The sequence below is a fragment of the Dermacentor andersoni genome, chromosome 3 (genome assembly GCF_023375885.2).
Source record: "Dermacentor andersoni chromosome 3, qqDerAnde1_hic_scaffold, whole genome shotgun sequence".
Lineage (NCBI taxonomy): Eukaryota > Metazoa > Arthropoda > Arachnida > Ixodida > Ixodidae > Dermacentor > Dermacentor andersoni.
In genome coordinates, this window is record NC_092816.1 from 80,831,638 (window position 1) to 80,847,510 (window position 15,873).

General features: G+C 46.6%; 1 protein-coding gene across 6 annotated transcripts in view; it reads left to right on the forward strand.

Moving 5' to 3' along the window:
* The window catches only part of LOC129380435 (uncharacterized), a 102,155-nt gene that overhangs the window by 58,982 nt on the left and 27,300 nt on the right, over positions 1 to 15,873 (forward strand). For 2 of the 6 annotated variants that reach the window (XR_008608461.2, XR_011893407.1), the window contains 2 exons: positions 4,415 to 4,451; positions 10,593 to 10,708. Coding sequence is in view for 3 of the 6 variants with exons in the window: in XM_055061358.2 (XP_054917333.1) it covers positions 1,462 to 1,517; positions 4,415 to 4,451; positions 10,593 to 10,708 (209 nt within the window). In the remaining 3 variants the exon portion in view is untranslated. Of the gene's footprint in view, positions 1 to 967; positions 1,518 to 2,735; positions 2,846 to 4,414; positions 4,452 to 10,592; positions 10,709 to 15,873 lie in introns of those variants that run through there. The other 4 variants (XM_055061358.2, XM_055061347.2, XR_008608463.2 and 1 more) reach the window with 4 other exon arrangements.

Sequence of the window (15,873 nt, forward strand, 5' to 3'; positions counted from 1 at the left end):
AAGTGCTCCTGTTCGTGACGCCGTCGTGGTCATACATTGCCGCCACTCCAGATTCCTAATATTTTACTCTCGTCATGCCGTCATCGTCACACCTTCTAAGCCAACCTAGTGGCCCAAGTTGTCAAATATCTTGGACCACTAGGTATATTTTTGTGGTTGTGATGCAGTCGTGGATCGCCATTATTGCAGCTTTGTCATTCGACATTCGTTTTGCTGTCGTCGCCACGCTATCGTCGTCATAGAGTGCTAGCGCATTCGTTTTCGGACCGCCATAGCTGTGCGGTCGTGGTCGTTCAATCGACATCATTGCAGCTTCGGGATCAGACTGTCCTCGTGCCGTCGCTGTCGCGCCTTGTACCCCGTTATTGGGAGCCGGTGGCGGAAATGCTCGGTGTCGTCCTCAGCCTCTGTCCTACAACAAATATTTAAAGCACACAAAATTGTGACCCTAGCTGCAAAATCTAAGCATTGGCTATTATGTAAGGAGACAATCGCTAAAAATTAATTTTGACAACTTATAACTTTTCAGGTTGCAAAGGAAACTCTAAACCCTTCGCGGTGGATTGAAATTCAACAGTCACGTGAATCTGCGCACACATTGGCAGCCTTGTGTTTTAGTACGCAGGAAATTGTTGCTGCAGTCTTTGGGAATCCGTGTGTCTTCCCGCGCCTCATGGCCCAGCTCGCGCGTTGAACCGCCACCTAAACGTCAACCTGGCGGGCACGGCTAGCGCGCCGGAGCTAATTTCCTACGCGATCCGCGCTTGTCACTACCGAGTCACTGCAAGAGCATGCGTCACTGAGATGCGCCCTGATTGGCCTTCTGAGTCGCGGCCACCGCGTGCCCTCTCCACCCGAGCTCACTTCCACACAGTACTTCATGGACGCGGCAGATGATCACAGGCCTGCGACAAGTTAGTTACGTGGCACCTTTACTCCCACAACTTCTCGTTCTAGCGCATGGTGGACTGCTACCGGGTTATTCCTAACGCTGCAGGCGCGCGTACTCGATAAGAGTACGGTGAGCCTTTGGCCGTAAACTCCGTGACTGTACTAGGTTAAAAAACCCTGTTTGTAGGAGATCTAACTAGGCAACCTTTTCTGACCCATGTCGGAGAGGGCACGAACCCTGCCGTAGCGCTTTTGTGCGTTGCAGAGTAGAGGGGCACCATGCCCTTTCCTGTCCGTCGCTCGTGCAGTGAGCCTTAGCGCATTGTTTAAGGCTATGGGAAAAGAACAATGCATTCTGCAGTAACAAAAAAAAAAAAAAACGACTACGCACTTGTTCTCAAATATTTACATACCTACGTTTCCGCGAAGTTTTGTACAATGCTTACTTACACAAGAGCTTCCCTCAGATTCTCCTCGGGTAGAAATGCACTAAAACCGATTTTATGGTAGGTTCGAAAATTATCTGCATGCTTGTAGCTTAAAACACGAATGTAGCTAACTTGATTTAGAATGGTTTTCTCCAAGACTCTAATTCTCCCCTTCCTTGCGACGGCCTTCGTGTTAAAGTAAGTATTTGTTCAAATATTATGATGTGGTTAAACGCCTGTGCGACCACACGACTTCCTTCCGTAGCATAATTACTAAAGCCGAACAGATATTTTCTTCTCTCATTATGAGGCTGATTTCGTTCGTGCACTTGAAGATGTCTAACTTCTTCATCTACACAAATTCAGAGTTTCTTTCTTCAAGGCCACTTCAAGTTCATACTGCTTCCTATAGTTATTTAGCTAAACGCTGGATCCGCTTGACATATAGGCGTGAGCTGATATGGCTTCACAAATGAGTAAATATGATGTTCAGTCCCACAGTAGCCTTCTAAACATCTAGCATTCTTGAATATTCTTGTATACCTCTTAACCAAATAGCCGTTTGAACGAATGAGGCGATATTCATGAATTATCAGAAATTTCTCTGATGTTTATTGTTTATGCTGGACAGCTATGATGGTATCAATGTTCGGTAACACGGCAATGCTGCGTCTTGGTTTGCAATTGCCATTACTTCACACTTCTTGGCCCGAAAACGTGATGTGCAAACCGCCGATAGAGTATAAGCTGTCCACTTAGAAGTAGATTACAAAGGGAGTTAATTAGTAAATTTAGAAACTCGCGATGCACACAAGAAAAAGGGTCGAGCACGCGAACACTAATAGGAGTGGCCCTAGGATAGAAACAAAATTGTAGCGAAGACGCAGTGACGTACTGTGAAAAGTGTGCTAATCCTTTGTGAATGATTATTAATGATTTCCAATGTGATATAGAAAATCTTCTGTGGCTGCTTAATGTTGGTACTAGGCTATGGAATTCCAGCAAATAAGCAGGGTGTTTTTTTGGACCGAGATGTTTTACGGCTTAGTAGTGGCGTGCCAGTCCTGCATTGACATGCTGGACTGGCGCGCCGTCTTGTGGGTTACGCGTGCCAGCTGCCCTTCGTGAATCATGTTTTCGTTGTATACCGTGGCGACATGGAAATTTACCTAAAGGAACAGCAGAAAGCTTCAGAGCGTTCAACTTTGATACGTCGAGCTAGTGTACCTAACGTTGTTTGCTCTCGAGATGCCAAGCCACATTCCTGAATATCAATGTAGCGCGAATTTTATCTTTATTTGATCATTATCCCCATCTTGCATATCATTCTCGCTGCTATTGGTTGCGGTATTTTCGCCAACCATGGTTTCTACAGCAGCTTTTTCTTCCAGGAACAAATCGTAATTTCGAGGAGTGGCAAATGCGTCTATACATTCCATGGAGCTGCTTGCCAGTGTGGCAAGCAAAGCAGAAGATGCTCCGGCAAAGGATACAAGAGGCGCTCCCTAAGTGGCTGCCATTTCAAAGTACGCTACTTCTGGACTGGATTCCTCCCCGAGAGCCGTGAATAGAGAAGGAGAGAGGGCTCCGGAGGATATGGCCTCACGTTGCGCATGCATTGCGCCCTCTGCAAATTGCATGCACGGTCGGATCGGCACCTAAGGCGAGGGAGGGTACCCCAAACGAATGCTGCAGAACGCCAACGTGCCTCTTTCAATCGCTATAATGCTGGTTGAGCTCAAAGGTGCATTGAATTCTTCCGCAGCATGAGCAGAGCGTCGCTTGCACTTTGCCTTCACATTGGATAAACACAAATACGTGTTTAAGCACTCGTTATGCATTTACGGAAAGCTTCGCTGTACATAGATACCAGCAAGGCACGATGGATCTGCTACATTTCTTAAAAGTCAACTGTGCCTGAGGGAAAAGTTTAGACGCATTTCGATCATCCGCGTAAGCCTGCATCATGGTTTATCATTCTTCCTAAGAAGTGCGCTTTATGTCGGCTGAGGCAATTGCCAAAAATAAAAAAGGAAACAAACTAGCTGCGAGCAGCTCACGCCATAGTTTTGCATCTTGTGTCCGCGTTAGTGGATAGGCCTTCTTGGCTTGTAAATTTTTGTATATCACCAATATCTTTGTGTAAGATGCTGAAACAGTGGTAAATAATCTGTTCAAAACAGTTAGCTGTCTATTTGCTAAAATTTTTTTCGTGAGTGAAGATGTTATTAGTATTGTTTTTGTTGCCTACATCTCTTTAATATGCCAAAGCTTGACCTAGATGAGAAATCCACCTAGCCGAGTGGCATTCAAAAGCATTCTGAAGAACCCATTTAGAAAGGCATCGAAGGCTCCAAAGACGCAAAACTTATTATAGTGGCGAATACATAAATAATACACATCTATCATATATAGTACTCTTTAGTTCTCCTTAACTAATGGGTACATCATCATCATCATCATCAGCCTGGTTACGCCCACTGCAGGGCAAAGGCTTCTCCCATACTTCTCCAACAACCCCGGTCATGAGAGCTTTCAACTCTGATCGGTACAGTCATCTACAAAATTTTACGGACGGAGGAGTCTTAGAAAAAGCTTAATATCTCAGCAGCCTCGCAACGGAGCCTGGTGTTCGCATTTCTGGCCGTTGGTAGTATATGCGAACAACATGGTTTTACTGGCTTCAGTTATACTGGCTACCTTTGTAGGCTGCTCCAAATTCAACGTTTTACGAGATCCCGTGGTCTGTAAACTTTTGTGGTTCACTGTACATGCAGTGTGCAAATAGGGCCTACCACGATCCAGTTTAGCCCTTTGATTCACTCTAGGTGTAAGACGACGCATGGCGCAGCTAAATGCATGGGAGACACCAGCGGGAATCCGTCACTGCTATTCACGAATTATCGCTGTCATGCACCTAATTTATAGTAAACTGAACGAAACTGAAGCATTAGTAAGAAATTCGAAATATTTTGTTTAGAATGACCGACTCTACAAGGAAGTTTTTTGTTGGTCCCACTCGTTTATAGCATATTTGTTGGACAAATGTTATCTGGCCTGTTTGCTTAGTGTGTTCTTTTCCATTCTTTTTGCAGTTTTCATTTAGCCAATGGGAAGTATTGTGGGGGTGAGGTGAGTGATATTGAACTTTTTCGCATACACAAATTACAAGTTGCACAGGCGGGGTCAACAACTGGAAAGTGCGGCTTGGTGCACTTACGAACAGGGAACTTAAGCAAATTGAGTTAAGATGCCTCATGCGCCGTGACTGGGAGATTGATACTACAATTGTTTTGAAAATCCATGATGTACCAGTCTACATAAACCTCTTCCTATGCTGCGGGATTTAGCGCTCCTAATATAATATCATATAATTTCCAGAAAACTATCACTTTACAAGAAAGCGAAACGAATATGAAACATAAAGCGTTGATAACCTATATAAAATTCTAAAGTATGATACCCAAAAGCAACACACCGTCGTTAAAACAAAGGCCATGGTTGGGAGGGGGGCGCGGGGAGGAATGGTAGATTGCTGATTAGTTTTCATCACTTGCAATTATTTACCTTGCGCACAAAACTTTTATCAAGCGTTCTTGTACACAGCCATAACTTTGACTGCAGGTGCAGGGAACCGAACCAACAGCTTCATATTCGGCAGGAAAACGTCACAACCAAAGAGGGATGGCGACGTATTATCTCAGAACGCGCATAAACGTTTGTCTATAAAGCGAATTAATGACGCAAACTTTGTTGACGGACGCTGTTAGGTTGCAACTGTTCTCGGAAACTATACGGCGTATATTGTCACAGTCGGTAATGTGGAAAGAAGACGACGCTGATGGTGGTCTTGGAGACGACGAAGAAGTGTTTTAGCAAGATCGATGCTCTACGCTTGTTGGCTCAGCCATTAAAAACTACCTGTAAATAGACGAACGCTTCTTCCTTCCCGTAACATCATTGGTGGACGTGCGGGGTAATCGAGCAAGACGGAGCTCCGCAGCGGACGTAACCTGGCCGCCATGTCTTCCGAAAGAGACAGTTCAACCGCGGCCCCGTCGTCGCCCCCGACGGTCATCCTGGCCCAGCCTCGCGACCCTGGCATGTTTTCCGGGATTGACAACGTTGACGTCGATGACTAGTTACAGAATTATGAACGGGTCAGCGCATACAACAGGTGAGATAACACGCTTATGCTGGCTAATGTAATATTTTACCTCAAGAAAACAGCACGGGTCTGGTTCGAAACACATGAAGAAGAGATTACGAGTTGGGACCAGTGCAAACAGAAGCTTAGGGATTTGTTCGGCAAACCCGTCGGCCGCCAACGTGCTGCAAGGAAGGACCTTGGGACCCGTGTACAGACGTCCACTGAATCGTACGTGGCCTATATCCAGGACGTCCTTGCTCTTTGCCGCAAAGTAGATAACAATATGGCAGAGGCAGACAAGGTCAGTCACGTCTTAAAGGGCATCGCGGACGACGCGTTTAACCTGCTTGTTTATAAGAACATCACAACGGTCAATGAGATCATTAACGAATGTCGCCGCTTTGAAGACGCGAAGAGTCGCCGCATAGTTCAACAGTTTACGCGTCTACCTAATACCGCAGCTTCGTCGACGTGCGAAGACATTTGTCCACCGCGTGAGCCCACCTCCTCCGAGAACGTCGTCCGTATCGTTGGGCGAGAAATCGAAGCAGCGTCTCCTGCCACGCCTGTGACGCAGTGCTTTGACGATTCCCGGCCGCTTGTGTCACTCATTCAGTCGGTCATTCGCCAAGAACTTGCGAATGTAGGTCTTCCATCCATCTGCTCCGCCAGCCGTCCTGACTTTGTTTCGTCTGCTGCCTCTGCCCCTGTTCACCGGAGCCAATACGGTCCGTATCCGAGCTATCGCAACCCGGCCGAATGGCGCACCCATGACGATAGACCCATCTGTTTTTACTGTGGACGTGTGGGCCACATCTCTCGCCACTGTCGAAGTTCCTGGCCAGCCCACTCACGACCAAGCTTTCCCGCCTACCGCCGCTCCCCACTGAATCCTCGCCCGCCATCACTCTCCACCGAGGTTGAAGACGCACCTGACAACGCTCGAGCCACCGCGACCAGCCGATCGCCATCACCACATAGTCGCCGCTCCCGTTCGCCCCACCTGCGTCGCTCTCCATCCCCAGCTTACCGTCGCCGCTCTCCGACGGGAAACTAACTGGGGCAGCTCCTGGAGGTGACGCTGCTCTAGAACACCGGCCTGAAATTCCTCTGCTGACCCTGCCTACTAATCGGAACCTTCTGGACGTGGACGTGGATGGTTTGCCCGTTACAGCACTCATCGCCACTGGAGCCCAAATTTCCATCATGAGTGCGGAGCTTCGAACGCGCTTGAAAAAGGTACTTACCCCTGCTCCGACTCGACTGCTCCAGGTCGCCGATGGTGGAACTCCGGCTGTGCTTGGAATGTGTACTGCTCGTGTCAGTGTCGCCGGTCGCCACACGTCCGTTTTGTTTAGTGTGCTTGAACGTTGCCCTCACGATGTGATCCTCGGACTCGACTTTTTGTCCGCCCATTCTGCTCTGATTGACTGTTCCGCCGTTGTCGTACAACTTGACTTACCCCTACCTGTTCCCATTGACCTTCCTGCTCAAGCTCCAGCTCTGCTTTGTTCCGCGGATTTTATACGCCTGCCATCTCTTGCAGCAACCTTCATCCCTGTCTTAGCCAGCCCACCTGTACCTGATGGAGACTATGTCCTCACTCCCGCGACGTCAGTCCTGCTTTCTCACAATGTCTCCTTCCCACACACCATCGTTTCTGTTGCGGACAATCAGACATGTCTTCCGATCCTAAATTTCGGACAGTGCCCGCAAGTAGTTCCTCGAGGCATGTCTCTTGCCACGTTGTCACCAACGCACGAGTGCCACATTTCTGCTCTATCTGTTGCGCGGTCTTCAACCACTGCTCATTCTGCGCCTTCTGCATCAGCCCCGACCGATGACTTTACAAAGATGATTGCACCGGACCTCTCCACCCAACAAGCCGCACAGCTCCGTGGCCTCCTCGAGTCCTACTCCGACATTGTCGATCTGAACGATCGCCCTTTGCGTCAAACTACGGTCGTGACGCATCGGATAAATACCGGCGATGCAGCACCTGTTCGCAGACGCCCATACCGGGTGTCGCCCTCTGAACGACAAGTTATCCAGAGCGAGGTTGACAAGATGCTTGCCAAAGGGATTATTGAACACTCTTCCAGTCCGTGGGCGTCCCCTGTTGTTCTCGTCAAAAAGAAGGATAACAGCTGGCGATTCTGCGTTGACTATCGTCATCTAAACACGATCACCAAGAAAGATGTGTATCCACTTCCCCGCATTGACGATGCTCTGGATTGTCTCCACGTGCCACTTATTTTTCATCTATAGACCTTCGCTCTGGATATTGGCAAATTGCCGTGGATGACATGGACCGTGAAAAGACCGCATTCGTCACACCAGACGGCCTATATCCGTTCCGAGTAATGCCATTTGGCTTGTGCAATGCCCCGGCGACCTTTGAACGGATGATGGACATGCTCTTGCGTGGTTTGAAATGGTCCATCTGTTTGTGCTACTTGGATGACGTCATCGTCTTCTCTTCAACTTTTGCGACACATCTTGAAAGACTTTCATCTGTTCTTTCTGTTTGTCGCACCGCTGGCTTACAGCTCAACTCGTCCAAGTGCCACTTCGGTCACCGCCAAATAACTATGCTCGGACACCTTGTCGATTCGTCAGGCATTCGCCCCGCTAAAGTTCATGCTGTGCAGAATTTCCCTGTACCAACTTGTGCCAAAGATGTTCGCAGCTTTATGGGCCTTTGCTCTTACTTCCGCAGGTTTGTGGCAAATTTCGCCCATGTTGCCCGTCCCCTGACTGACCTCCTGAGGAAAGACGTTCCTTTCTATTGGGGCTCTGCACAAGCGTCTGCTTTCTCGCAGCTCATCACGCTGCTTACTACACCTCCTGTTCTCGCCCATTTTGACCCCTCCGCTCCGACAGAAATCCGCACTGACGCCAGTGGCTACGGAATCGGTGCAGTTTTAGCTCAACGCCAATGTGGGCACGACCGCGTTATCGCCTACGCCAGTCGCCTCCTCTCTCCCGCCGAGCGCAATTACTCGATTACTGAGCGCGAGTGCCTCGCCCTCATTTGGGCGGTGGGCAAGTTCCGACCCTACATATATGGACGACCATTTCCAGTTACAACCGACCACCACGCCCTTTGTTGGCTTTCCTCCCTCAAGGATCCCACCGGCCGCCTCGGTCGCTGGGCCCTACGGCTGCAAGAATACACCTACACTGTGGTCTACAAGTCGGGTCGTCTACATCAGGACGCCGACTGCCTGTCTCGTCATCCCGTCGATGTACCGGACGGTTTAGTGGATGTCGCACCGATCTGCGTTCTTTCCCTCTCAGCCTTGCAAGACATTGGCGCTGAACAACGACGCGACGAGTCGTTACGCCCCATTATCGAACGCCTGCTCTCTGCTCCGTCTGACCCATCCCTTCACATGTTCGTACTACAAAATGGCATCCTGTATCGCCGCAACATGCACCCCGATGGGCCCGAGCTTCTAACCGTCATCCCGTCTCATCTGCAAACGATTGTACTGCAGACTGCACGACGTTCCCACCGCTGGACACCTTGGCGTCACGCGGACCTATGACCGAATTCGGCGACGGTTTTGCTGGCCGCGTCTCAACCGCTCCGTCCGGCGCTATGTTGCCGCGTGTGAGTCGTGTCAACGCCGAAAAAGACCAGCTGTGCCTCCTGCCGGACTGCTGCAGCCTTTGGATATACCGGCTGACCCTTTTTTTCGCGTTGGCCTTGATCTCCTTGGACCATTCCCTATATCCAAGGACGGAAATAGGTGGATTGCCGTCGCTACGGACTATACAACTCGCTATGCCATTACTAGAGCCCTACCGACCAGCTGCGCTACAGACGTCGCTGATTTCTTGCTTCACGACGTTATCTTGCACCACGGTGCACCTCGTCAACTTCTCACCGATCGTGGCAGATACTTTCTTGCCAAAGTCATAGACGACCTACTTCGCTCATGTGCTACTAAACATAAACTTACTACCGCTTACCATCCTCAAACTAACGGTCTTACCGAACGCCTGAACCGCACATTAACGGACATGCTCGCAATGTATGTTTCCTCCGATCATCGCGACTGGGACATTACTCTACCATTTGTCACGTTCGCCTACAATTCCTCGCGCCACGACACAGCTGGCTATTCACCCTTCTATCTCCTCTTCGGCCGTGAGCCGACTTTGCCTTTCGAGACACTCCTCTCGACTACGCTCGACTCGCCGACAGAGTACACTCGGGATGTAATAGCCACAGCGAACCAAGCACGCCAGATTGCCCGCATTCGTCTGTCTGCTTCCCAGACACGCCAGAAGTACCGTTACGACAAGCGCCATCACGACGTGAACTACGAACCAGGCGCTCTTGTGCTAGTATGGTATCCAGCTCGGCATGTTGGTCTTTCCGAGAAATTCCTCTCGCGATACTATGGCCTTTACCGCATCCTTCGCCAGGTGACCCCTGTCACATATGAAGTGTCTCCGCTGAATGCCACGGTGCCTTCACCCCTCTCTGACATCATCCACGTCAGCCGTCTCAAACCTTACCTTTCTTCGACCGATGAGCCGCACCAATCAGGTGCTTTTTCCGACGGGGGTGATGTCACAGTCGGTAATGTGGAAAGAAGACGACGCTGATGGTGGTCTTGGAGACGACGAAGAAGTGTTTTAGCAAGATCGATGCTCTACGCTTGTTGGCTCAGCCATTAAAAACTACCTGTAAATAGACGAACGCTTCTTCCTTCCCGTAACAATATAAATTATTTGTCTGTGTAACAGAAGTTCTCATATATACTTTGCTTCTTGAAAAATAAACTGCTTTGTACAACTTGTAATGACGTCGGGCACATGCCGAAACATCGGCACAGTCCGCTTAAGAAAATAAGATATATGATGGGCCTCTATTGCCCTTTTTAATAACACCAAGTATTTTACCTTCTTTTGCTAACAAATGAGCACCGTTGTATTGATACCATCCAATGAATTTCATTTCTTCTCAGTAGTCTTTGAACCTACGCATTATTTATTCTCGCACAAAATATGATGAGACTGTAAGTACTTGTCCCATTGGGTTAGTTGATGGCGTGTTTCGCTAATGAATGTGATCACTCATATTTCAAAAAATGCCTTTTTACTTGCAGTGCTTTATTCAGAGAAATGGAACTGAGACAGGATGTACGTCGGCATGCAAGTGCGTGACTAAGAATTTCAAGAGCACCAGTCAAATTGGAAGCGGTATGTGTAAAAATAAGCGAGGGTAAGTAACGCTGGTTTCTGTGGTGGTACGAATCTTAACTGATATATTTGTGATATTTAACGTCATCACTGGACTAGAATAAGAATGCTGCCTAACTCTGCAGTACTCAAAGTAGAATCTCTGTAAACGACAACAGTTTAGGCGGGATGGACCCGTAAGCAGAACTACCTTATCGTTGGTAGCTTTATGATTAAGGCAGTGCAAAAGTGAAGAAAACGTTATTTACACTTAACAAAATTTTTCCAACTTCGGGTACACGAAACTAAAGATACTACCAGAAACGAAATTCAACGTTTAATTTCATCTGCATTGCCAAACCCATCACTGTTTGCCCCTTTCTTGCCGGTCCTTTATAAGTCAGCTAACCAATTCTGCACCTTCTGTTCAAGGAGACTTTTGTCAGGACAGATCATGCTCGTGCCTCCATATTGTCGCTTTATACCATGGTCGTGGGCGGCTGTGCATTTAGTGTAAGCGATTTCGGTGAGCGGTGAGCTTATTTAGCATTTACCATGGCGGCCGCAAACCGCCTGCACAATGCGCCTACCCTAGACATGCAGATCAATGTTGCCAACATTTTCTAGAGGAGTTTCTTCACTAAAATGGCTATTTTTAATATAAAATTTCGCAGATATTTCTAGTTATGGGTTCCAATTACGTAAAATTATTCCAATCTGTTTTAATTCCAATCTCCTGACGTCAATCTTACGTAACCACCGACGCAAGAATCGGGTGGTGACCTCGGGCGTTGTCTGTACTATCCGATCAAAAGCTCTCCTTGTCTATAAGAGGTCCCTTCTGTATCCTTTCAAAAGAAATACCATTGCCTATTAACTACATTGAACGGCTTTCTTATCTCATTGGCTGACAGGAGCCGAGGAGTGCACTCAAGTGAAGAGGGTTTCGCTGAGGCGAGCCAGCGCAGTGAAAATACATAACCGCATGAGGAGAGTAGGGCGGCGTCTGCGATTTATTTATTTATTTCCTACTTCTCCTTACTTAGCTTGTGATGGCTGGTCGAAAATCACGGTGGCTTGCAACCGAAGGCTACGAATGCCACTAAAAGGTATTGTGAGCAAAGATGAGTTGGCATAGCAGCAGATACTTGCCGAAAGTTTTAGCTATCGTTTTACTGCCACATAAGAAGTTTTACTGCCTACGAAAATGAACCTGTGCTCTCTGGCAAGTGCGCATAGCCAGTGCCTGAGCGATTGGTGGGCAGCCATTTTCTATTCCTTTCGGAACGGGGCTGTCCTCGACTATTCAGAAGAAAAGTCAATTTTCTTCAGCCTGTTAATGCATTCTTAACCCGGGCACGTCGCATTGACGTGATGAGTTTGCGCGATTTTGTGACGTCGCGTTACAGAGAGGTGAAGCGGGCGAAGCAAGGAAACGTTTGACCAATACCAGAGGGCTAATGGCAATAAAGCATCGAATCAGAAATAGGTATTTTTCTTCCGCTCAGCCTATTCATGCATAATCAGTTTGTACACGTCATATCAGATTAGTTTTCACAGTTTAGTAGTGACGCGTGACTGATTGGCGATGTGTTGGCGGCCCAAAGATTTTTTTACCAGTCATGGAGGGCTGATTGCATAGGTATGATAGAAAAGTTTGGAATAGTTTTGCGTCGTAGTGCTCATGGTTTCTTCTCCTAGTTCTAATCAGTGGCTTCGTGCAAGTAGAAATTTTTCGGTCAGATATGTTATACCTATTATCGGCTTCTGCTAAGGAAGTATTTCACTCCATAAAAACAGTATTTGTATACTCTTAGCTGAACGTCTCGGCAAATGCAAGTCTTGATAAATGGAACACAACTCACTGGTCTCTTGAGGTTCTCTTTGACGAGAATACACTGTATAGGCAGATATATTCAATCAGCTGTACAATTTTATTGGTCTTTATTAGAATGCTTTATTGACATTTGAGAAACAATCTAAAAGTAAACACATCTTTTTATTAGTTGCGTTACCATACTACTCTGTACTCTGTTTATATGTCTGTTGAAAGCTCACCGAGGCCACCAAGATGCGACATCGCTTGACAAGGCATCACTTGGTCTGCTTCAAGCCGAAAGGGCTGAGGTTTCGGCTTTCTGTGGCCCTTTCGCAGGGACAGAATGGTGTAGATTTTCGCTAGACTTTACTTAACCGCACCAGAAAAGTCCTCAAGTTATCTCGGCGATCTTCTTCAGGTTTATTGTTGATACCGAGAAATGAAGTCGAAAAAGTCAGCATGTGGGCTTGTAGCTATGGCGTCTTCAAATTTGTTGTAGCACAGGCAAAAGTACCGGACACACACGACCGGACATGACCGGACATGTGTGTCCGGTCATTCTGCCTTTCCTACAAAGAAGTAGACCAGGACTGAAGGCCTGTGGTCCATTCAAATCAATCAGTTAATTTGTTCATTTCGTGATTTGAGTGGTTGATGAAATTAAGTTTATCGAGTGTGAGGTTCCGAGTGCACATTTGGTCACAAAGGAAAAGGTTTCGTTATATATGCAAGTGTTCTTTTAAGAAGAGCTTCTCGGTATTTCCACATTTCTGAATTGTCTCTGACGATGTGTAGCATGATACGCCACAGTATTTAGAATTTCTTGTTAAGTTCAGTCCTAAACTGCTTATTTTCCTTGTTTCTTGACGATGATGCCGTTCTAAAAGAATGATTATAAAGCAGTGGCACTAGAAGTCGTACCTCCGAATTTCTCGCGTACGAATTCTGTAATTTACTCAAAAATATTGTAGAGTAGCTACAGTGCTTACCGTTCAGAAGTAGTGCAACGTGAGTACTTTTCGAAATACGTTTTTTTTTTTCTTTACAGGAAATATTTGTATTGTTTTAGTCCATGTTCAGCGCAAAAGGTCTTGCGTCTGTATGTATTTATTAGCATGTGCTTATTGCTGTTAATTATGAGCGAAGCTGCACTGTCAATCAATCAGCCTAGTAGACAATATTACGTTATTTCTAGGAGAACACGTTGCAGAGCGGAAAAGGAGAATGCATCGACAAGTAGCACAGGGTGCCTAAAATGGTATGATTAGAAATATGCAAGCATTGAATGGAATCGACTGACCCAAGGAACTGGTAACTGAAGAATAAAAGAGATAATTGTCCTCCACTAGAGTATATCAGTGCTACAAAGTAAACCCCTATGGATTTCTCAGTAAGAGAGATTGGCTGCTGATGAAACTTCCGTCCTGGTCCATTCATCCGGACCGGCACCACCGCCTTCCCGCGTTGGTCGCTCTACCATGGGAAATAGCGAGGAGCCTTGCTGATAACAGCGCGAGTATGAATTAATGGACAACTCGGAGCAAAGGAACACTCCGTATTTGCGGAAACCCACATGGTGGCGAAATGCCGCAGAAGGAGAAAATTCTCCTCCAGCCAAATGTAGCTCGATGGTACATTTCTACTGCACTGGAGAGCCATTGGGGCCGATACGAATCCCCGAGCAGGATGAATTTTTCCTCAGCTACGAAGCTTGCTGTGGAATCTGCAAGGGTGTTTTTTTAGCATGGAGGTACATTCGGGTGGGTGACAATTTTCTCTTTCATAATAGTTTCTACCTTTGGTGGGTTTCTGCAGACTGATCTGGCGTAACTGAATATTGGTGAGACAGCCCTTCGACCTGCAGTGTTGGTATCTCAACGAATGGAGAACATTAGGGTCTATATTTGCTTCCTATTCGCTGCCCCTTCAAAAGCTTGTAATATTTTAGGGTTATTTAGCGTGTGCAGACAGAGAAGTAGTGTCAGTACATGCCAAGTGGATAGCGAGCGGAATTAAAGCGTAAGATATTCTGAAAATGTTTTCTTAATTGGCTGCAAGAATGGTGATATTGATAAACTGTAGAAAGAGTCAGTAACCTGATACGATGGATCGGTGAATCTGAGCTTTACGGTCACATGATAGTTGATATACCTACCTGTCCGAAATTTGAGCGGTAGTGGAACGCCAACTCCAGCAAACGACAGATGACAGTGCCTGCTCTGACATTATGCAAGCGTCGCGATAAGTGTCCTTGTATGCCTCGCAATGCCCTTAAGGGAAAAGGAAACTAAAAAAAACATTATGAACCAAATTTTATAGCTAAGCTCGTGTTTTGAAGAGTCGACGCTTATATGCCATAGTATAAAGGGTGCGATGTATAGAGACACGAAAAAAATGTCACTTTAAGTTTACTCCACAGAAATAATATTTTACATAATTTTTCGTAAATTTGGTGAATCACATTATTTGGGGTGGTGTTGTGATGAGCTGCGATATTAGGGGTGAGAAAATTCTGGGCAGGTGCAATGACAGCCCCTCAAAATAAACACTGAATGTGTTTTATGTTTAGAAATATGGCGTGTATGCGTCATTCCTAGGCCAATTTTTCTGTTTCAGGAGTTGAATTGAAGAAACCTAGTCTATATTTCGACATCATTTCTTGTCGCGTCCTTTTCTACGCTTTTTGTATATGGAAGATGCGCAGGGACCGACTTCTAGTAGAATAGCCTACTGTTGTGGTTTAGTGTGGCTCTGCACTGCTGCACACGAGGCAGCTGGTCCAATCACCTGCCCCGGCCACTGCATTTTGATAGGGACAAGGGCAATACAAGAAGTTCATACACTGCGCATTCAGTGCACAGTGATGTATCCGAGTTGGTCAAAATTATTCTTGGATTCCCTACTATGGCGTGGCTCATAATTAGATCTTTCGCCATGTAAAGCCCAAGAACATTTTTACTGCCAAACATGAAGTTTCATTTATGGTCGAATTTTGTTTGTATCGGGATTTCTTCGTGCCCGTATATTTTGCACCTGTTACGCCATAGTATCAAATTTTACTTTTCTCCGTGCCAGACGCGGGCTTCCTTATTCCATCTACTTTCTATGCCGTACTCTGAAATTCAGCATTATGCATAAAGGTTGGTCGAAATACGTTAAAATAGTCGTCTCGTAGCATTTACCTCCACCATCTTATAGTACTCAGCACTGCCATTTCAAGCAAAAGCAATCGCTCGTTTCCCTTCCTCAATGGCAACACAACGCAGAGAATATTGTTGTATGCTGCTACCAAGTGTTAAATATATCACGGGATACTGAAATGATGGTGAACTTGTAATAATAGATAACCAGGTAAAAGCAGCACCAGCGTACAGTATCCTTTATTTGCT